This window comes from Vidua macroura, chromosome 19 (genome assembly GCF_024509145.1).
Source record: "Vidua macroura isolate BioBank_ID:100142 chromosome 19, ASM2450914v1, whole genome shotgun sequence".
Classification (NCBI taxonomy): domain Eukaryota; kingdom Metazoa; phylum Chordata; class Aves; order Passeriformes; family Viduidae; genus Vidua; species Vidua macroura.
Window position 1 is genome coordinate 4,088,555 of NC_071589.1, and position 22,658 is coordinate 4,111,212.

General features: G+C 42.4%; 1 protein-coding gene across 10 annotated transcripts in view; it reads left to right on the plus strand.

Moving 5' to 3' along the window:
• The window catches only part of TNRC6C (trinucleotide repeat containing adaptor 6C), a 99,425-nt gene extending 81,250 nt beyond the window's left edge, over positions 1 to 18,175 (plus strand). For 7 of the 10 annotated variants that reach the window (XM_053994617.1, XM_053994619.1, XM_053994623.1 and 4 more), the window contains 12 exons: positions 682 to 828; positions 1,264 to 1,386; positions 2,713 to 2,796; positions 3,132 to 3,363; positions 5,105 to 5,272; positions 6,340 to 6,531; positions 6,968 to 7,111; positions 9,838 to 9,954; positions 12,213 to 12,407; positions 13,692 to 13,762; positions 14,485 to 14,624; positions 15,868 to 18,175. In XM_053994617.1, coding sequence (XP_053850592.1) covers positions 682 to 828; positions 1,264 to 1,386; positions 2,713 to 2,796; positions 3,132 to 3,363; positions 5,105 to 5,272; positions 6,340 to 6,531; positions 6,968 to 7,111; positions 9,838 to 9,954; positions 12,213 to 12,407; positions 13,692 to 13,762; positions 14,485 to 14,624; positions 15,868 to 16,228 — 1,974 coding nt within the window. In that variant the 3' untranslated portion in view covers positions 16,229 to 18,175. The remainder of the gene's footprint in view (positions 1 to 681; positions 829 to 1,263; positions 1,387 to 2,712; positions 2,797 to 3,131; positions 3,364 to 5,104; positions 5,273 to 6,339; positions 6,532 to 6,967; positions 7,112 to 9,837; positions 9,955 to 12,212; positions 12,408 to 13,691; positions 13,763 to 14,484; positions 14,625 to 15,867) is intronic. The other 3 variants (XM_053994621.1, XM_053994625.1, XM_053994626.1) reach the window with 1 other exon arrangement.
• The last annotated feature ends 4,483 nt before the right edge of the window (positions 18,176 to 22,658 follow it).

A 22,658-nucleotide genomic window follows, 5' to 3' on the forward strand; every position in this document is an offset into this window, starting at 1 on the left:
AAAAGGAGAAGAGATGAAGGGGGGTGATAACTGATAACCACCATGAGAGTGAGAAGCCATTAAATACTGTTGATTGTGGCAAGGTTATTTTTGCCATCAAACTGAAGTCCCAGCAAAGATACGAAATAACAACACAGAAAAACTTCATCATTCTGTTGTGGCTCTTTATTATGTATATTCTTTTAAAGTCAGTTTTCTTAAGGCAATACTTGTCCAGCACTTACAGCCCATTAAGCACATCTTTCCAAAGCAGTCTCCACTAATAGCATGTCCATTATCAGTAGCTTTGTAAAATGACTAAGTAAAAAAACTGCTTAGCCAGCTGGAGGATGGGGTTACTGGGAGTTTAATGCATCCATTCTGCTGTCCCTTGCTATACAAATACAAACATTTTTGGCAAGTACTTTTGATTGTTCCTCTTGTGACCCTCTAGGGTTCTGCATCCTTATAAAAGCCATCTTCAGCTGCCTTTTGTTCAGGCAACTCTACAAAGTTTGGGGGGTGTGGGATGTTGGGTACACGGCAATCTTTGCCCTGCCCAATTCTAAACTTTGCATGTGCTGGTCTCTTGATTTGTGCCTGTCATAATCACTAAGAACAAAGCCTGCAGAGATAGGTAACACGCAGGTTATGTGCTGAGGGGTGTCACTAAGTGCCTGTGTCACTCTTGTCCTGCTGCAGATACCGAGTGGCAATCTGGGTATGTTTGGCAATAGCGGAGCAGCACAAGCCAGGACCATGCAACAGCCGCAGCAACCGCCAGTGCAACCTCTTAATTCATCCCAGCCTAGTCTTCGTGCTCAAGTGCCTCAGTTTCTATCCCCTCAGGTCAGACAACACCGCACTCATACGTTTTCCCTTTCCCTGGAACTCTTCCCATGTGCTCTGTCATGCTCCTGAGGCTTTGCAGCTGCTGCTGCCTGGCTGTGTCTGTGTTATTTGTTTGTTTCCTAGGCAGGAAGATGTGGCATGGCTGAGGTGTTCTCACATGCATATCATATAATTACCTCTGGGAGCACGTTCTCGTGCTCCTTTTTGCACAGTGGTGTTTCTGAGGCGTTTGTTCTCATCTCTTTTTTTATAAATGAACACTTGAGTATTATTATGATTTTATTAAAGCCTCTTGCTAATTTTTTTGATAGTTCATGGTATTACTTCTGGTGATAATAACATTTTCCAGCTGATGTGACTCTTATTAATGGCTCACAAAGTTGCCATTGTTAAAAGTAAATGTACAGTGTTTAACACTCTTCTCTTCTTTAGGTTCAAGCACAGCTTTTGCAGTTTGCAGCAAAAAACATTGGTCTCAGCCCTGCACAGTTAACCTCGCCAATTAATAATCCTCAGCATATGACGATGTTGAACCAGCTCTATCAGCTGCAGCTGGTAAGTTAAAAGATGTGGCAGATAAGCTCTAAATCAGAATTGAAGGCATGAAGATAAAATAGGAGAATGACTAAATTTTTAAATGACATGACAGATCTTCAAAACAATCAGCCGCTGATTTCTTTGATAAAGTTTCTTTTTAAAGAAACACAGTCTTTTTTTTTTTTTTTTTGCCTCAGGCTTTATAAATAATCATTTGTGGAATAATTATCCTTTACAGCTGATCAGTGGAACTAAAAATCAGCTGTCTTCATACTGGTATGAATAACACAGGGTGTTCTCAAACAGCACTGGCCTGTGTGTTATATGTCAGTAAAGATTAAACTGGACACGTGTCACAACAAAAACAGAGAGATCTTGGCAGTGCTGGTCACCTGAGTTACCTACAGAACTTCTTCACTTGCCTCACTGAAAAATAAAGTGTAGGGTGAATTTCCTTTAATTAATGGGGTGTATATTAAACACATCATGTGATAAGAACTGCTTTCTTCTGTGTACTTTTGCTGTGCTTGCAAATTTTGCATCTATAATTTTAATGTATATGAAAATACTTAGTTGGATTTTAAGAGTATTTTAAAAAGAAATACTGTGAACTCAGTATTGGCCAGGGTTAAACATAAAATTACAGATGACAGATTATTTCAGTTGCTGATCTCAGTGTGCTAGTCAAACTCTTTTTATTCAGTGTTTGATACTATTACTCATTTCTGATTATTTTCTCTAGTTTTGAGGAGCACAACATTATTCTCATACTAATTGAACGGTACCCAGCTACTTGAAAAATACCTGTATTTGGATTTTGAATTCATCCAAATGTTGATGAATTCATCAAAGTGTTTCAGAGAAACTTACCTTGCAAAAGAATTTGCTGTCGAGCCAGCTACTTGAAAAATGTGGATTTTTGTTTTCAGGAATAAAGCAGCACAAGTGATTTAACTAGAAAGTGTTGGCAGATCTCAAAATGGCCAAACCAAAAATAACAATTGGTATTTATAGTATTTGTATGATATCACAAACTTCTATTTTAATTTTTGCATTATGTTACAGTTATTTCAGAAAAAAAGTAGGTTCCTATCTTTTATTAATGACCACTTTTTGCCACGTGGAGGTAGTACTGTTTTTTTTTTTTTTTAAATTAACATGGGACTTAAGCAAATGTATTATAAAGTGCATTTGCAACAGGATTATTACTGTTGTTTCGTGGAGTGTTTTCAGAACACTGCAGTGCTGGCTTTTTCTGTGTTGTGGTGCAGCAGAGCAGTTGAAGGAGCGTGTTGAGCTTGCTGTGTGTGCTGTGTCTGACTGTCCCTGTCCCTGTCCCCGCAGGCGTACCAACGTTTACAAATCCAGCAGCAGATGTTACAGGCTCAGCGTAACGTTTCCGGACCCATGAGACAACAGGAGCAGCAAGTAGGTGTCCCTGCCAGCTCAATCTCTGCTTTAGGGTTTGGTTTCAGTAGCTTGGAGAGGCTCAGTGAAATTACAGCAAAGCAGCTAAAGCATCCTTAAATCAGGAATGCGGTGCATGGCTTGAGGTCTGGACAGGGAAGGTGCTGAGTAAAAATAAAATAAAAAATAAAGCTGATCCACAGCCTTGCTGGAGGAAAGCTCTTCAGCCCTTTACACAGCCAGTTTGTACTTGTAAGGAGATGCAGTGTGTTGTTTCACTGTGAGAAAGGCAGAGAAATGCAGTGTGTTTCTGTGGATTGACCACTGACAGGTGTGTGTTGGCTCTCTCCCTGCAGGTTGCACGTACAATCAATAACATGCAGCAGCAGATCCAGCAGCACCAGCGCCAGCTGGCCCAGGCCCTGCTTATGAAGCAGCAGCCTCCCCCTCCACATCTATCTTTGCACCCCTCTGCAGGCAAATCAGCCATGGATAGCTTTTCACCCCATCCCCAGGCTCCCGGCCTTCCTGACCTGCAGACCAAAGAGCAACAGTCTTCACCGAACACCTTTGCTCCTTACCCTCTTGGTGAGTGTCCTCCTGCAGCAGCTCCACACAGGGAGTCCATCTCCTTGATTCACACCTCAATATTTTGCTCCACAGTGTAACAAATACAGATATATGTATATATATATCTAATCTCTCTCTCTCTCTCTCTCTCTCTCTCTCTCTATATATATATATATATAGATATCGAGAGAGAGAAACATATTTAATTATAATTATTTTATATCTATATATTTGTTTGTTTATGTATTAAATAGTGCTGAAATCACAGAACAAAATCGTGCCTATCTGGTAGCTGTACCTACCTACTCACCTGTGTTCTGCCTACAAACATCAGAACAAATTTGCCTCATTAACTATTTATGTATGCTGCTGTTTATGAACGAAATATAAACAGTGTCATGTTGTAAAATTCACAAATGTCCTATTGATAAACAGGAATATCATCTGGTAAAAGTTGTGCAAAGTCATCTTTCTGCTGTAATCAGCACTGGTGAGACATCAGTTTTGGTCAATGTATTTCAAGAAATATGTGGATCGGTTTGAAGGAATGCAGAAAGATTGTAGGGGTGATTAAACGTTTCAAAAACACAACTGGTAAGGAAGAAGTGAAATCCTCTGCTCAGTAGTCTAAAGAGAAGATTTAAGACACATGCAAGAATCTTCAAAAATGTAAAGGAGAGCTAGGAAGACTTTTTTTGCATTTCCTAATGCAAGAGGTAATAAACTTAAGTTTATTAAAAGATCTAGTTAGGCATTAAGGATCACTTGGCTTAAGCAGAGTAGAGTACTGGAATAAATTACCTAGGAAGTTCCTGAAATCTTCACCAGCATTTTATGGTAGGTGAGACATAGATCTGTCAAATATGATTGAACTCAAAATAATTGATTGGGCCTGGATACAGTGTGAACAGAGCAACCTTTCAGACCTGTTTGCTCTGTGATTGTTTGATATATGCTACAGGCTTCCTTTCTGACATAAAGGAATTAATTTAATCTCTTTGTGACTCTCTTTATGCTGAATACAATAGTATTGCCAAGCTTTATCTGCCATGCAGCAGTTAAGAAGGTAATTCTGACTGCTGTGGTGAGCTGTTGTGGCTGGGAGCATTAGAATGCAAAAAAATTTGTGAATTAAAGGCCTATGTCTGAGAGGTTCTTATGATATCTCAGCTTTCTGTGATCTGCTAACATTCGGGATTATATATCAAGAAAAACCCAGATTCATGTCACAGAAGCATTTCAAAATCATTCCCTTAATAACAGTATGAGTGATTGTGTTCTGTGTATACAAAATAGAAGCCCAGTTAGTGCAGAACCTGCTCTGATAAACAGCAGCTGTTTGTCTGACCTTTAATTGGTTCTTTTTTAGGGGGATTTTTAGCAAAATGAAGTGGCAGACATTAGGAATATTTTGGCTTAGCCATGGAATGGTGCAAACTGGTTTAAACTCAACATTCCAGTGCATTCTTCTGAGACAAGTGAAGAGACTGCAAGTAGAAACACTGACAGCTTTAAAATATTATCCCTATATCTTGTTTCCCCCCTTTTTTTAGCAAGGTTTTAACTTTTTCTGAATTCATGGGAGTTCTATTGGTGTTCCATAAAAGCAAAAGTTCTTGAAAATGTGCATTGAAAATGCCACACATGCATACAGAAACCTGTAAATCAATGTTGAGTAATTCCTGTGGCTGGATTTCAAACCCAGCTTTTCAATCCCTCAATATATGATGGATATCTAAGAATCTCTTTCCCCCCGCAGCTGGACTGAACCCGAACATGAATGTAAATAACATGGACATTACTGGTGGTTTGTCAGTGAAGGACACTTCTCAGTCCCAGTCTCGCCTTCCTCAGTGGACACACCCCAACTCAATGGATAATCTGTCTAGTGCTGCTTCTTCTCTTGACCAGAACTCCAGCAAGCACGGTAATGTCCCCTGGCACGCCCTGCCTGCCTGGCTTTTGGTGACTCCAGCCACAGTGCAATTGCAATTATTTCTCTCATGTTCCTTTTTTTTGTGTAAGTGCTCACAAATGGTTGGTACCGAGCACCTCTGAGCCCGTGAGATTTTATAGGTGATTTCTGCAATGAAGGGCTTGCAGCTGTTACTCCCTGCATGCAGTGTAGGAATGTTTTTTTCATGTGTTGGATTTTGTTGCTGAGAACATGGAGTTCAAGTAAAACAAGCCTTTAGTGTTGGCAAAACAAGTCCCACAATCTTCCCCTTATTCCAGACCTGCATGCCTTCAATCCAAAAAAACTTTACATTGGCTTTCTCCCACAGTTTTTCCAGTATCATCAACCTCTCCCTGTACAAAGGTATGATGGATTACACAGTTACTCAGCCTGGAGTTAGGGGCAAAAACTTCTTACTTTTCCAGAAGTGATTGCTAATCTGTTTGAACACCTTTATCCCTATCCAGTATCCTGAGCCAGTTATTCCTTTATCTCCTGTATCAAATTTATTCTGTTAGAACATGGGGCTCTGTTAACTTTATTATATCCTGGATTTTATTCTGAGCAGCATGAATTACTTCTTCTACAGCAGTTTTTTATTCTGCAAGTAGCTGCACTGCTGATGCCAAATTGTTGTTTGATAGTTTGTAGGAACATAAGAGCAGTCATTTCAAATCATCCATCCTGTCAGCACTGAATGCCATGGGCAGGATGAGATGAGGGATACTCCTTGGTATGCTGTCTCAGCAAGTTCCTATTTACCAACAGTGTGATGATTTGAATTACTCAGTCTCTTTTTGGCAGGAATTTAATGCAGAATTCTTTAACTTGAGTGTCTAGATTGTACCAGCAACGTGTCTCTCAGCTGTAATACCTGCTAAGGCTTCAGATGCCAGGAAGCTTGGCTTACTGTGTTTGCATTTTAGTTTTCTTTTTATCTTTGTAATACAGAAAGAAAAAAAAAAAAAAAAGCAAATAATAACAAAATACATCGTGCTGAAATTTCAACCCCACAATCCCCATTTCACTGCTTGCAGGTGCTATCCCTGGAGGTTTGAGTATTGGTCCTCCGGGAAAGTCCTCCCTCGATGACTCCTACGGCCGCTATGATCTGATCCAGAACAGCGAGTCTCCTGCCAGCCCACCCGTAGCTGTTCCTCACAGCTGGTCACGTGCCAAATCCGATAGTGATAAGATTTCCAATGGCTCCAGCATCAACTGGCCACCAGGTAACTCAGTGCAAAGCCTTGGTGTTGGGCTGGTGTCCCTCAAAGCCTTGGTGTTGGGCTGGTGTTCCTCAAAGCCTGGGTGTTGGGCTGGTGTTCCTCAAAGCCTTGGTGTTGCCTCAGAGCCTTGGTGTTGGGCTGGTGTCCCTCAAAGCCTTGGTGTTGGGCTGGTGTTCCTCAAAGCCTGGGTGTTGGGCTGGTGTTCCTCAAAGCCTTGGTATTGGGCTGGTGTTCCTCAAAGCCTGGGTGTTGGGCTGGTGTTCCTCAAAGCCTTGGTGTTGGGCTGGTGTCCCTCAAAGCCTGGGTGTTGGGCTGGTGTCCCTCAAAGCCTGGGTGTTGGGCTGGTGTCCCTCAAAAGCATTGTTGAGTCCTTCTGATGCACAGGAGCTTTGGAGAATTACAACCTCACACACTTCCCTCTTTATTGTGTTGGAAACAGAGTTTCACCCAGGAGTGCCATGGAAAGGACTGCAGAATATTGATCCTGAAAATGACCCCGATGTTACTCCTGGCAGTGTTCCAACTGGGCCTACCATAAACACCACAATCCAGGATGTGAATCGCTATCTGCTCAAGAGTGGAGGTAAACACACAAACTGCTTCCACATCTGTGCATTCTTTCTTTTCCCTTCCAAAAAAGGGTTGACCTCATTTGTTACAGATATATTTTTTTCATGTGCTCCTAATCTAATGATGTATCTGCTCAGAACTGTCACTGAATATCAAGAAATAATTGTTTTAAAAGAAGGGATTAAGAAGTGTCTTGTTTTCCATGGGAATGTAAATACTTTTATATTGGAAAAGGCTGTGAGATGTAATTTAAACTTCTTCGGTCACTGAAAGTTTTTCTGACCTGTATCACAAGGTTTTGAACAAGATTTTGCTCTCCACATTGCCCACCCTCCTCCATACACTTCATGAGATTCTCAGAAGACTGAATACAAGAGTTCCACAGTTGTTGCTGAGACAGCAGGCTTCTGGCACACTAATTAATTGTAGCTTTGTTAGAAGATCAATAAGCAAAATAAATTAGAACTAGTTTATCTCCAAAACCATAACAGAAAAAAATTGGGAATTGACTAGTAAAGTACTATTTCCCAGTGCTATTTCCATTCCTTTTGTCTCGGCAGTGCTTACTTCAGAACAAAAAGGAAAGTCTGTAAAACAAGAAAGCATTCTGACTGTGCTGCTTGTTAGCTACACGTGCTGGAAGTGGATCAAGGGAAAGGTGGCTTGGTTAATTGTGATCTGAGTGCCAAAATAGCCAAGTTATCTGCACTCTGCCAGAGCACTGCAGTTGGCACAGGAATAGCACTACCAGGCTGTTCAGAAGGACCTGTCAGGATTAAAAATGTGGGGTTTGTTTTAACAGTTACATCTGTGATACCAGCACAGATTGTAAATCAGGGCTATCCTTGAAGTGGGGGTCCAGCTCTGGGATTGTTACCTCAGGTAAGGGATGTGAAACATAAGGGAAAGGAATGCAGAGTGCTGATTGCCTGCAGTGATTTTAGTTGTCTCTTAGCAAGAAGTAGCTTTTCTTTCAGCTGAAACATGAAGTATTTGGGTAATGAGTAAGGTTGAATTAACTTCTAGTGACTCCAAAGTGCTTCCAAGGTGACAGGCAGGTTTGAAGTTATAAAAAGAAGAGCTGTAAGATGCAGTTCAGTGACACTTCAGATCCAGTGCACACAATAAATACTCCTCAGGCCAGGAGCCTAAACCTCCAGAGCTTTACCTGTAAAATCAGATGATATCCACTACAGGTCTTGCTGCTTTAGAGAAGGAACATTAGCTCTGTTGGTGCATAATCTGCCTGTGGAATGAAGGAATAACTCCTCTCCTTAGAGAAGGTCTGCAGAGATGATTTTAGCCTAAGTAAACAGGCTCTCAAGAGGTCAGACCTTCTGAAAAGCAGTGCCTGTGGGGGTCAGTGTGTGCTTCTTTTCCTCATTAGCTTTTTAGCTTGGTAATAATAAAATTTAAAAAAAACTATAGTTGCAGAATCTGTTTCTTTATGCTTGTATAACTGCAGCCTGAAGCACAGAGCTTGTGCTGACAGACACAGCTGCTCCCCAGGTAGAGGGTCAGGCTGTGGGGTGTGCTGTCATTGCCCTGTGCACTTAAAAGCAGGTAAAACTTAAGCTTTAGGGACAATTTTTGCTTCACCCTGTTTGCTAATGAAGTTTTGGAGGGTCAGCTTCTATGAGCTGAGAGCTGTAGCCATGAGGAATCAGGACCATCTTCAGTTCTGTGGGCTTTTGAATCTGCTATAATTCCACAGTTCCTGCCTGGGGAATAGATTATTTCCAGACAGGGTCTGATAGAGAGTTGTGTTGCTCGAAACTGATGTCAGTATCAGTGTCCCTTGGAGCACAGGGAGTCTGGTTAAGGTGAAGTTTGGTTGGTTGCTGTTCCAGTTGAAAACAAAGCTTGTGTTTTTTATTGAGCTGTGAGGGATGAGATTGTCCTTTTACTTCCTCCCTTCTAGCTCAACACAGTGCTTTTTGCTACAGAGCTCACCTGTTTTTATTAGTCAGTTAAAGATGTTTCAGTATCACAGCCCATCGCTGTGTGTCAGGAATGATAAATCACCCAGGATACACGCTTAATTTTGTTGGTGGCTAGAGAGAATATTTCCAGCTCTCCTGGTCTTTGCAATGAAGATTTTTGATTTTATGTTCAGTTTCTTTCATTTGCTGCCAGTAAGGAAATTGTACGTGTGCTTAGATAGCTGCTCAGATTGTAAATGATTTACTGAGGTGGTTTTGTGCTATTTCATTTATGTTATCAGTTTGAGAAGAGATTGCTGAAATATATCCTTGCTTTTACTGAAAGTCTGCAAAAATTTAAAGATACTTGTGGGCATTAGGATGTAGGGGAAGTGTTTACCTTGAGTAATTTAGGACAGATCACCCGTGGTAAGAGGTTAGTTTATCATACACATCTCTGCTCATCTACAGTTGCCATTGCCTAAGTTAGCTGGCAGAGAACCTTTATAAATGAAGCCTGTTCCTCTGAGACTAAACACTTTAACACTGACTTTTTGAGTCATGTATCTTAAAGGAAATGCAGAATTTACCTTCTGCACTACAATTGTTCCTGTGCCAGCTTTCTTCTCTTTCCTTCTAAAGACTTCTGCCTCACTTTATCACTCTTCCAGCAACATTTCATTCCTAGACTTCAGAGACCAGGCTAATTAAGGAGAATGCCTTGCATGGTTTGTATTTGCACATAACAGATTTGCTTATGTCACACCAAACATCATTATGCCCATCTTTCTTAGTTGCTTCTCTGCTGGTTCTGCAGGGTCATCCCCAACATCATCTCAGAATGCCACGCTGCCTTCATCGAGTGCCTGGCCGCTTAGTGCCTCCGGCTACAGTAGCTCTTTCAGCAGCATTGCATCTGCACCTAGCATTGCAGGTACGGCCTTTCTGCTTCCACAGCTTCTGCATTCCCAGGAAAAGGCCCTAGGGAGTGCTCTCCCAGTGCTCCCAGGAGTGCTGCCCCAGGCAGAAGTGCGTTTGGAGCCCTGTGCTAGGTGGCAGCTCTCCTGGCAGCTCTGCGGTGGGGAGTGGTGGATGGTGAGCCTGGGATTGTGCTGAGGAAAAATGGATTTATTCCACTTGGTGTCACTCAATGCTGGCATCGAGATCTTTGGGGGAGGAACACTGTCCAGGGCCTCAGCAGGAACAGACCCTTCTAGGAAGAGCTGATGTGAAATTTGTGTAAAAGTACTCACTGTTAAAAGTGAAACACCTTCAGCTCAGAAAAAGCTTCATTAGGACCTCCAAGGGGTACTTTTTGCATGGCTCTGGGGCTTGGGTTTGGGGCTCTTCAGTGTCTTTTAATAGTCAAGCCAAAGCCTCATGCTCCCCTATATGGCTGAGCTTGTGGGTGAGCTAAATAATTACCCCATTTTCTTTACTGAGCTCTAAATTCTGGAGCTTCTTTTTGCAAAACATGGAAACTTTGCTTGAAAACTAGTTGCCTAAATATGCAGTTTGTCCCATTATAAAATTGTGTTGGGCTGTATAGGTGGATTAGATAAGAAAATGCTGATCCACTGAAACTCCTCCACTCCTCTGAAGGTGCAGCCTCTGGGTAAGGCTGTAGAATGCAAAACAAAAAGGACTTGTTTGGGATGTTTTCCTCCAGTGAAAGGAAAAGAAAGGAGTGGCCTGCTTTTCTTTATCTGCCATGCATTTCTGCTTTATTTTCTGCCTTTTTGTTGTTGTTGTTTTTGCAGTGTCATCTAATGTTTGTGTTACCCCCATGAGAAGTAGTGACATAGCAACACCTGGCCTGTGGTGCTGTGCCTGCATTGGGTGCCCCATCACAGGCTGGGCTGCTCTGAGCTCTCTAACTCAGACTTCCTCCTCTCTTCTCAGCATTTTACACTCATTAATATTGTCATTGTCAAATTATTTTTGTTGCTACAATCTGCCAGAAGATGGGAGAGTGGTTGCCCTTTCACATAAATTGCTATGATTCAATATGAAATAATTGAGTTAAATGATTTAGATAAATGGAGGCAATTTGGGGAATGTGTGTGTATGTAACTGAGTCTGGGATTTTGCAACTGGTAAATTTGGCTTTGGGACTCATCACTCAGTGCCTGCCTGATGTCTTAAAGCACTGCTCCAGTATAAACTTAAATCTGCCAGTTCTAGTTTTAGAAAAACTCACAAGATCTTTGCATCTTGGACTTTATCAGACCAAATGTTTTCTTATTCTCTGCAATCAGCATTAAAACATTAGGGCAGCACAGTCACAGCATCATTTGCTGGGGCAGCAGATGCAGGACTGTATCCCTTTCAGTCCATTCCAGCCCTCCCTGTGCTGCCAGTGTTGGTAACAGCAGCAGCTGTGACTGGGAAATTGGGCTCTAATTGCACAGCACATGTTGGTATCAAGGGGAAAGGCTAAAGGTGAATGAAGATTTGTTTTGTTTATTTATTATTTAAATCAATTCAGTCTTCCCCTCTGAATGCTGTAATATGTCTGCTGTTCTTGGGTTTGTGTTATTTTATAAAACTTTGAATTGGCTGGAACAGCAGTAAGAGTTTGAAAACTGATCAGGGAAAGAACAAGCAACAGCAGAAAGTTATAAAGACTGAAGGGTTGTGGTGTGGTCTGATCTTCTGAAGACTTAGTTTTTCTCAAAGATACTTGGAAAAAAGAATATAGGTTACTTCAAATATTCAGAAATAAAGTTTTTCTTGGTCTTTGATCTTTAGAATTTTAATAATACATCAGAAGAACATATGGATATACTGAATTCTTTATATTAGGTAAAATGAGTTGTGCAAGAAGAAGTGTTTAAGTCCTGTTAAACCTTTGAGAGAGACAATCTTGAAGTGTTTCATTATAATCTTGGTGAAATCAGATTTCAAATACCTACATCCATTTTCTGGACTTCTTTCCATGTATCATCTTTTACAAGAAAACAAAACAGTAGATTTTCAAAAGGGAACTTGTATGTAGCAGGTAGTGTGAGGTTCACTAAACACAAATGTACTGAAAATTGTGAACAGTAGTTTAAGTAGGTTCAAAGAATGTAGGATTTATAGCACTGGGTGGTACAGAAAGTTGTTCTTTTCCTCCTGAGAAGCTGGGGGGATGTAGCCCATGATGCCCATTAGTGAAGAACACCCAAATGTACTGCTTTTCTGTTGCAGGTAAACTGTCAGACATCAAGTCCACGTGGTCCTCTGGCCCGATCTCTCACACCCAAGCCTCTCTGTCCCACGAGCTCTGGAAGGTACCCAGAAACACTACAGCTCCGACCAGACCTCCTCCAGGCTTAACCAACACCAAGCCATCCTCCACGTGGGGTGCCAGTCCCCTGGGCTGGACCAGCTCTTACTCCTCTGGTACTCACAGCTCTCTCTTCTGCTTTCTTTTCAGCATTGTTTGCTTCCACTCTGCCTGTGAGGCTCCAGAAACCAGAGCTTTAACACAGCTGGAATGGTTCTGTGCTGGGGATGCATCTCCTGTGTCTTTATTTCACTTTGAATAAGTTGTAAATGAAGCATCTTTCAGCTGGTCATGGTAGTGATTTTACATAGGAATTTCCCAATTTCTTTAACTCCCAATTAGGATTTTTTTCCCCAGTTCCTTAATTTCTAAAAATGTCTTTCAAACATGTGTCCTGTTCTGTGGTGTGATCTAAGACTCCAAAAGGAGCCCATGGAATTTAATATGGAACACATGGATGTGAAGCATTAAGGATGTGATGGCATTGCAGGGTCCTCAGGGAGTGCCTGAATTTTTTCATGCAGGCCCATTTTTTCATATGCTTTTGTTCGCTTTAATACAAATATGAGAAGCCATGGATCTGGCTAAATATATATATATCTATATTTAGATATCTCTATCAATATAAATATAGATATATATATATGCAGATAGTACTGCTTTTTTACAAAGCTGTTTTTATAATCTGCTTACACTAAGTTGAGAATTAAATGTTCTTCCCTCTTCCTGCCATTTATTTTGAATGTTTCTTCACCAAACCCCCTCCTGGGAGGGCAGATAAAGCTGCTCCCAGGATTCTCTCTGGAGCACTCAGGATGCACTGTGATTCTCAAATGCCACTCACAAATACCAAGCTTGTGCAGCTTCTTACTGTAAACCACCAGGCTGAGGTTGTTAGGGCAGGTTTTGTTGGTTATGTCCTTGTATCTTCAGTCAGGACACTGTCGGTGCAGAAATACCTGTTTTGAATAAGTCATACACATTAATCTGTCACTGACAAGAGAGCAGAGTGCTGCAGTGCTATAAAAATCTTTATTAGCAGGCAGCAGTCTGAGCTTGGACATCAGAACTGCTTTGAAAATGTCTCTTCCAGATTAATTCTAATGCATCCTGAGGATCCAGGTTGTTGCAGTGCCATACCTGCATCTGTCAGTCCCCTAATAGTTACTGTGGGAGTATGAAAAATGCCACAGATCTTTGAAATGTAACAAGAGCAGCTTTTCATTCAGCAACCTTTCCTTCCAAGGGAGGCAGTAAATCAAGATGTGAGGAAACTGCTGTAGGATTTGTTTTCAGCAGCACTGAGGCTTGTTAGTGTGTTGTGATTCCAGATAAATTTGCCTGTAAGGCGCTCTCCAGAGACTGTGATCAAATGTTTTGTTGTGGAATTTGTGTTGCAGGTTCTGCATGGAGTACTGACAGCTCAGGGAGAACAAGCAGCTGGCTGGTTCTTCGGAACCTCACCCCCCAGGTAACTGCAGTTGTACAAAACTGGGCAGGAAAAAAACACTTGAATTTAAGAGATGACGAGAACAACATTTAGCAGCCTTGGCCATTTGATTCATTTGAAAGAAGAATAAGTATTCTGCATTTATTGCAAGTATCTGTCTTCTACAGGGAATTTGCTAAGCTTTCAAAGTGCTGTCAAATCAAGTGTGAACTTTCAAGCCTGTAATTAGTCATTCGGTGGGCACCATTTCTGTGTGTGGAGGTTTGGAGGTGAATGATGTTGTAAAGCACAGACAGAGATGTAAAATCTGATTTTCCTATGGGTTTTTTGGGTTCTTCTCATCTGTCTGTCACATCCTCTACTTGTCCTCTACAGTGTCATTCCAAAGGAAGAGCATTAGCCACAAAGCCTTGGATGCAGACATCCAAATTAATCTTGGGGAAAATATAATTACATTCATGAAGTGTGTTTTCCCTTTGACTTATTTCTTGATTTCTATGGATGTCTAATGATAAATATAATTTGTATAACCTAAATGGAGAAAATTTGTGCTCTGGACTGTAGGGAATTCTTAAAAAGACAGGATATCTCCCTCAATGAAGACAGCAATAAGTGTGTCATTAAGTACTTCTTTTTTCCTTTCACTTGTGCTCACTCTTTAGCTTTTGAACAGTTGTTAAGGAAGCATTTAAGGTAAGATGACAGCAGCACAGGTAACCTTTGCTGCCCTTGCCTCCTCGCAGATCGATGGTTCCACACTGCGGACACTGTGTTTGCAGCACGGCCCTCTCATCACATTCCACTTGAACCTGACCCAAGGGAATGCTGTGGTCCGATACAGTTCCAAGGAGGAAGCAGCCAAGGCCCAGAAGTCTCTGCACATGTACGTTCCTGCTCCCTCTTTCTTTTGTTACAAAGCCAGTTCTAGCTCAGAAAATATTTTCTTATGCATAACTGACCACTAGTTACTTCAGTCTTGATTTTCAAGATTACCTAATGAGAGAGGAAAAAGTTGACTGTGGGTAGATATTGAATAAGAGGCCATTAGAAAACTTTATTCAGCATAAATAATATCCTCAGTTAGGACATGTCACTTGTAAGGCCACAAAGAAGTTGTAGGACTTGATAAGGATTCCAAAGAAAGCTCAGGGAGAGCACAGGACAAGGTTTTAGCTTTAGAGAGAAACAGAGAGGGTAAAACTCTATGCTAAATGCTAAATAAGGAATGTGTTCATTCATGGTGGTCAACTTTTTTTTTAAAGGAGTTATGAGAGAAGTGTATGAGAACAAAATCTGCTCTTTAGGAGCTTTAAAATCAGTGGAACTAATTGGCATAAGGGCATAAGTGGTAAAATCAGTGCCACTGGGCAGGATGAAGAATACAGAGAGGGATGTTTCAGGAGAATTACTTGGGTATTTAGAGTTGGAAAGCAATTCCCTTTATCAAGAGGTTATAGCATGAGCATAATGAAAGTACTGAGGCAGCGGGGGCATCATTTGGGTGGAGAGCTTCTGTCCTTATTCCTGAAGAGAATTGAGGCTCCAGGACGTGTCAGTTAGGGGAGGTGGTCTCCACATGTGTGGATGTAGAAAGGTGGATAGACAGCAGGACAGAGCAGGCTTGGTTGAAGAGATGGGGATTGCTCAAAGTGAGTGGATGTGGTGGAAATGTTCACCTTGATTGCAGCTTGGGGGGAGGTGGATCCCTGTCACAGAATTGCTTGTGTTGGGAAGGATGCTAAAGCCCATCCAGTGCCGCCCCTGCCGTGGACAGGGACACCTCCCACTATCCCAGGCTGCTCCAAGCCCCATCCAGCCTGACCTTGGACACTTCCAGGGATCCAGGGGCAGCCACAGCTTCTCTGGGCGCCCTGTGCCAGGCCCTCCCCACCCTGACAGTGAAGAATATTTTCCTCATACCCCACCTAACCCTGCTCTGTGTCAGGCTGAAGCCATCCCCCTTTGTCCATAGTCTCTGTCCACGTTCTCTGGAGGCTCCTTCAGGCACTGGAAGGCTGCAGTTAGGTCAGGCTGGCCAATCCCAATTCCCTCAGCCTTCCCTGACACAACACCCACCAAAAGCCACCCTTTACACCCCACACCTCACATCTTGCTCGTGCCCTCAGGTGCGTCCTGGGCAACACCACCATCCTGGCGGAGTTTGCTGGTGAGGAGGAGGTGAACCGTTTCCTGGCGCAGGGGCAGGCGCTGCCGCCCACCTCCAGCTGGCAGTCCAACACTGGATCCACCCCGAGCCGCCTGGGCTCCTCGGGCAGCTCCCACGGGCTGGTGCGCCCCGACGCCGGCCACTGGAACCCCCCGTGCCTGGGGGGCAAGGGCAGCAGCGACCTGCTCTGGGGGGGGGTGCCCCAGTACTCCAGCAGCCTTTGGGGACCCCCCAGCGCCGACGACGGCAGAGTCATCGGGAGCCCCACGCCCCTCAACACCCTCCTGCCGGGGGATCTGCTCAGCGGGGAGTCCATCTAGGAGACACAGTGGAAGTAACAATCATCAGCACTAAAGGATAACAAAAAATTAAAAAAAAAAAAAAAATTAAAAAAAAAAAACAAAAAAACAAAACAAAAAAACAAACAAACGGTAACCCTTTCCAGTCCCGGGCTTGATGAAGAATCCAGCTTTAACCCATGAGACTGGCAGCCCTCCTTAGTACCTCTGTCCAATATTGAATCCGAAACTGCAGAAGTCCTTGTGAACTGTTCCTGAAACAGTATGGGCTCCTTTGGTCAGTGTCACATGCTAATGACAGGTTTTACTTTTTTCATGGCTTTTTTTTTTTTTGTTTTGTTTTGTGTCGTCTTTTTATGTTTGTATTGTGATTTTTCAAAACCAAGTATAAAAGCTGCTTAGAATAGGTCTATCATGAAGGGCACTTTTCAGAATTTGGGCTGGAAAGGGTTATTTTATCAACTGGGGGGGGTGGGAAGGGGAAATGAAAGCCTATTTAAATGAGCCTGTGACTATTATGCACATTACAGAGGCGGACCCAATAATCAGAAAGGGTGAAGTGTGATATTTTACCATTGGTACAGAAAAGTGACGATTCCGAGTGGCAACTCTGGACTGTACAGGTTGAGAGGGGGGGAGGGAGGGCAGGGTTGGGGTATCTCTGTGTCCACTACTCCCATGGATCTGCCTATGCACATTACCCTTGTTTCATTACTTTTTCATGTCATTTTTTTAATCCCAAAAAATATAAAAAGTAAAAAAAAAAAAAAAGAATAAAAAAATCAACAAAGAAAGAAAAAAAATACTTAAAAAAAAAAAAAAAGCAACAAACCATATCAACATGCAAATACTTGAATCCAGCAGGCCAATAACAAAATGTGAACACTTTCTAAGTTGAATTATTACACTTCCAGGTCAGCATCAGTACACAAAAAACAGGCTCTAAGAATTTTGTCTTTTAAAAGTTCAGACTCTATGTTTTTGTTGGGACAGATGTGAGTGTGTGTGTGCGTGCGTGTGCCCACGTGTGGTTTAACTCAACGTGTGAAGTTTTTTCCTTTGGTTCAGTATATGCTTTTTATTTGCTCATTGGTCAAATGTTTAATTGTTATTAGCTTCTAACTTTGCACTGAGTGTCCGCAGCCCTTCTTGTAGCTAATCCTGTAATGGTAAAAACACACAAAAAACAAAAAAAGAAAAAAAAAAAAAAGAAAAAAAAAAAAAGGAAAGAAACTGATAGAAGGGGCCGGCGACAATTCACGTGTAAATGTTTACTCAAGGACTCTTATTGCATTTTAAAAATTACAGTGTGTATCTCTGGAGAATAATATGTATATCTACCTTTAGCGGCTTTTTATTGTGGACTAATGCAAGAAAATTATTACCGGAGTATTGCACCATTTTTCCATTCGGAATATAAAGTTTAAAAAAAAAATACTCTTGTTGAACTGTGGCCATAGATAATTGTAAAGAGTTGATAGTTCCCTTGCAAGCAGGAACAGAAACAAGCACTTGGACATAAGTTTTGACTGCTTTTGGAGGAGCCAGGAGTTTTGGCTCCCACCTGTTTACAGACCTTTTTTTCTCCTTCAAACTTTAAAATAAAAAAAGGAATTTAAAAAAAAAAAAAAAAAAAAGAAAAAAAAAACAAAACAAAAAAAAAAAGACTTCCATCGTAAAGAAAACTATTTTCAGAATGAAGATATGCTACTTCAGAGCTCTGGGATTGAACAGTGTTGTTGTATTATCCTTTTCTTTGGCCATTGCTGTGTACTATTTTTGTTGTTGTTTTCCTCCTCTTCGTCAAAGTGGCGAAAACTTTGTGATCACTATCTTGCACATGGTGGAAGATGTCTCAGGAAAGCCGGGTTTCCCGAGGAGCAACTCCACACCATTTCATGTATTTTTAAAACCCAACTCCTAGCACTGAAGATATTATTAAAAAACAAAATAAAATAAAAAAAAAAAGACAGTAAGAAAGAAGAAAATACCTAATCTAATGTGTAGCAGTTACATATTTACCAAATAATGGACTCAAAAGAAATAGATGTTTGAAGAGTGCTTTATATATTAAAAAATCGCTTTATGTTTAAAAAAAGATCAATGTTTTTGATTGTTTTGAAAGGAAGAAAGACAATGGAATAACATACACTTCAAGTATGTTTTAAAAATTATATGAACATTGTGCTCCCTGCCTGCTTGGATCAGGAAACTTGTGCATTACATTTTTTTTTTTTTTTTGGAAGATTAGCTTTTTAATGGTTTTATCAGATTTAAAGGGTCCTGCAAGATTGCAAATTAACAAAAGCTGGTTTTATAGAGGATCATGAACTATGCACAAACTGGGTTCAAGACTTGTTTTTGTTTTTTTTTTTTTTTCCTCAAGTTTTAGTAGTGTATTTAGCTGAATAACCTTTCCTCAGAGTAATTGCATCTCATTGCCATTACACGCCTCCTACATATATATTTTATATATACATATATATACACACACACACTTATATAAAATATGTATGTGTGTATGTGCGTGTTTACATACAATTTTCCATGCTGAAGTTTAGCATTGAGTTGTAGAAAAACTCCTGATATTTTCAAATTGGGAATGAAAATTTCTGTTGGAGGGGTTGGGGGGGTGGGGAACGGGTGGGTTTTGTTTTTAGGGGCTTTTTTTTTTTTTTGCCTTTCCTTTTGAATTAAAGATGTCTGTAACTCTGAGATTAAAAAGAAAACCAACAATTGTGGCTTTTAATGTTTATTCTCCTCATAGAATGTGATTGTTAAAAGAACATGCACCGAAAGTTGCTTTCAAGAGTACGAAGATTCTTTGAAACTTAATAAATTGCAGTTTTTTCTTGGCTGTTGAAATAATGTGTATTTTTCTTTTATGCAGGGGATACTAAATATATATATATATTGTTAAATCTGTGAAGCTATTTCATGGAAGGATTTTAATTTTGAATGAGAATTGCCGTGTACAGACAGGCAAACCCCTCCTGTTGTGGTCACCCCTCTGCTCTCTGCTGGTGACACTCATGAGCTTTCCATCAACGCTTTGCACATCTCATCCAGGAGCAGCAGAACCCATTTTTGCCTTCAGATTCTGTTTTTTTTTCTCATTTATCCATGTCTTCAGTAACACAGTAGGTGAGTTTGTTACCCCTTCCAGCCAGGCTGGGGGCTCCCCCAGCCCCACCCCAGTTTCTGGCCAGTTTCTAAAGTGCCAGTTCACTGATCTTTTTGAGGTGAGCAATAGCCCTTAAAAAGGAGAGAAACAGCAAAATGTTTTAATGTTTGGCCTTGCAGGGTTTGAGTTTAGGAAGATGTTTAGGAAGAAGGTTCTTTTACCCCAGAGATGCCAAGCTGAGGCACAGAGAACCATCTGGGGTTCATGGAGAGATCCCAGCCTTGCTCCATTCCCTGGGTTTTCCTGCCTCCCCCAGACCAGTCCCTGAGCCCTCGCTGGCACTGGGGCCGCTGGTGCTGGGGGTGATGCTCAGCAGGGCTGGCCCCAGGTCTCAGGGGTGTGAGGTTGTCCAGAGGAGCTCATTCCCCCCCATCCATTTGGGAAGGAGAATCTGGCATGAACAGCTGGGTTACTGAGAGTTGTTCCAGCCCTGGAGCACCACCCACACTGTTACTGAGATTCTCCATGAGCTGGAATTCCATAGGAAAGACCCAGTGGGCAGTTGGGTCTGAGTTGTGCTGGCTGATATAATACAGTTAAAATACTCCAATCCAGCTTTGGTGGTAACTTCAGTTGTGGAAACAGCAAAAACTCCCAGTCTGGAGCCTGCTCTGCCAATTGGATTGATCTGGCCCCAAAATCACACAGCTGTTTTTTACTGGAAGCTGCTTCCCCTCCCACCTCCTTTTTTTTTTTTTTTTTTTTTTTTTTTTTTCCCTCTCTTCCAGGTGTTTGTAATGAAACTTAAAAGAGAGTTGCCTTTTCTTTTCCTTCTCGGATTCTTTCTTGGGTTTGTGTTTTGTTGGGCATGTTGTCCTTGGCAAGGAGGGCTTTCAGTTTTGGTGTCTCTGGGCTTTGTTGCCAAGACACTTAGGTCCCTTACGGAGTCAGATGTTTTATTCTTCCATGAGGTTGGCAGCAACAAGTTTTTTTAAACCAGATGCACTCTTAAAATTCAGAAACCCCCTCCTGACACATTAAAGGAAATTTCAGCTCCTGGCCAAAATCAATCTTTCAGTGTTTGTGTAGCTCTATTTTTTTCAGTGTCATTCTTCTGCTTCAATGCCATCCAGTATTTCTTAAATTTAAATTGTAAAGAAAGCTCCTGATGATCAGGATTCACCCTCTGGCTGCAGAATCTTTACCAGAAAACATTTTTAACACTTTGTGCTTTTCTGTATATTGCGTCTGCTGTACCCTCCATGGCACCTTCACCGCATGGCTCCCTGTCTTTAGGCCAAGAGAATTTCTCTTTCCTAAGTGATCTGAAACTGTCAGATTTCTTAGTTCTTTGTCTAGTTTGTGGGTGGCACTGGCAGAGCAGATGTTTTGCTATTCTCCAAGAAATATATTATTGTTCTTGCTAATTCAATATATGATTGTGTATGTGAAGGAGCTTTTTAATTAAAAACAACAAAAAAAAATGTATATGGCTATCTGTATATGTTAAGAATTACTGGAGTTGGAAGAGTCTGGAAATGGAATTGGAAAACATTTTAGGATTTGGGTTGTGGGCAGCTACAGCGCGGAGCTCACCTGTGCCAGCGGAGGCGGGGTGAGCCGAGCATCCCCCGATGTCGCACCTGAGCTGCTGCCGAGCCCCGTGCGGCTGTGCTGCTCTGAATGTCCGCTCCGGGGCCGGGCAGCTCTGCAGAGCGGAGCTCGAGGACCTCTCGGTGTCACCCGCCCGGTGTCACCCACCCGGTGTCACCCACCCGGTGTCACCCGCCCGGGGCCACCGCGGCTGCGGCAGCGCTGGAAGCGCCCGCGGCTCCCGCGGCACCGGCAGCTCCCCGCGGGCGCCGGGACTGTCACCCCCTCGTCCTTGTGTCGCCTCCTGAACGCTCACCTGCGGGAGCTGTGCTGTGCCCTCAGCTCCCCCTGCCCGAGCCCGCTGCCAGGAACGCCCTCCGTGTGGCCCGCAGCTCGGGAGAGACCCAGCACCACCCGCCGCAGCTCCGCTGGGGGAGGACGGACTCACGCCCACGTTCCAGCGGGCTCCAGGTGTTTTCCCTCCCCGCGGTGGCACCGATCGCTCAGGTTTCTGTGCCAGCCCCGGCCCCAGCACGGGCAGCCCGCGGTGCCCGCACCGGCCCCGCTCTGCGGGAGGATGCTCCATCGAGAGGAGATGATTTGTGTCCTGTGTGTGCCCCCCGTGTTCGTTCTTTGCTGTCCCATGCGTTGGAAACGAGTCGCTTGTAAATGGAAACGTGGTCCCGGTGCAGTCATGATTTCAGGGTTATTAAAATGGTATAAAACATGATAAGCTGCTTTGCTTTCAATAAATGTGGTTGTTAGTAAAGGGGTGTGCCTTGACCTACCTGTGGGGCTGCTGACTCCTGGGAGAGGTGTGTGTGTCCCGTCTGTCTGTCCTGAGTCAATACTTCATGATTTTAAATGTTCATTTTGTTCAAGGGACGGTCTTGATAATATTCACAACTGTGGCAGATTCCTCTGTAATTTTTCTGTTGTTCCACCTCCTGCATCCTTTGTCCACTTCTTAATTTATCTGAATTTATTCGTCCTTTATACTGAAAACATATTCAGGCAGGCTGCAGACTTGTGTGACTGTTGGAAAAGAGCAGATCCTCTTTCCATTTTTGCAGTAGGCCTCCTTGTTGTGGTTGCAATATTCAGGCTTTACAATTATGTTTTACTCACAGGAATACCCCACAAGGGCAGGAAAAGCTCACGTTTTTTCATTATTTTATCCCATTTCAAGCGGGACCCACTTTTCTGCCTTTTCCTGTCGCTTGTCTCTCTCCCTCCCATCTCTTCCCTACCTACAGGTGCCAGGGAACTTCTGATAAAGGCAGAGGAGGTGATTATTCCACAGGTAAAGAATGGCAGCTTCTGCCTGTGTGAAGTCTGGAAGTTGCCTAATTAGAACTGTAATCCCAGTGGGAGATTGAGCAGAAGCAGAAAATACCTGAAAGAGAGAGGAGGGGACTGACATCAGCCCCCACAGCTCAGCAACCCTCAGGTCTTTGCTGGGATAATCACAAATCCTGAAGGAAAAGATTGCAAATAGCTCTGATCACCCTGTGATGCCTTTATTGATGAGTATTTTCCAAAAAACTGCCAGGATTGGGTTTCCCAGCACACTTCCCCAGCTGCCTGAGCCTGCAGCATCCAAAGGGGGATGCAGAGCCCAGGGACAGGGCTGGAGGGAACTGCACAGGGATTGCCTGATTTATAGGGAAGTCTCGTTTCTGAAAGAATTAAAAATTATTCAAATTAAAAAAACTAAAAAAAAAAAAAACCAAA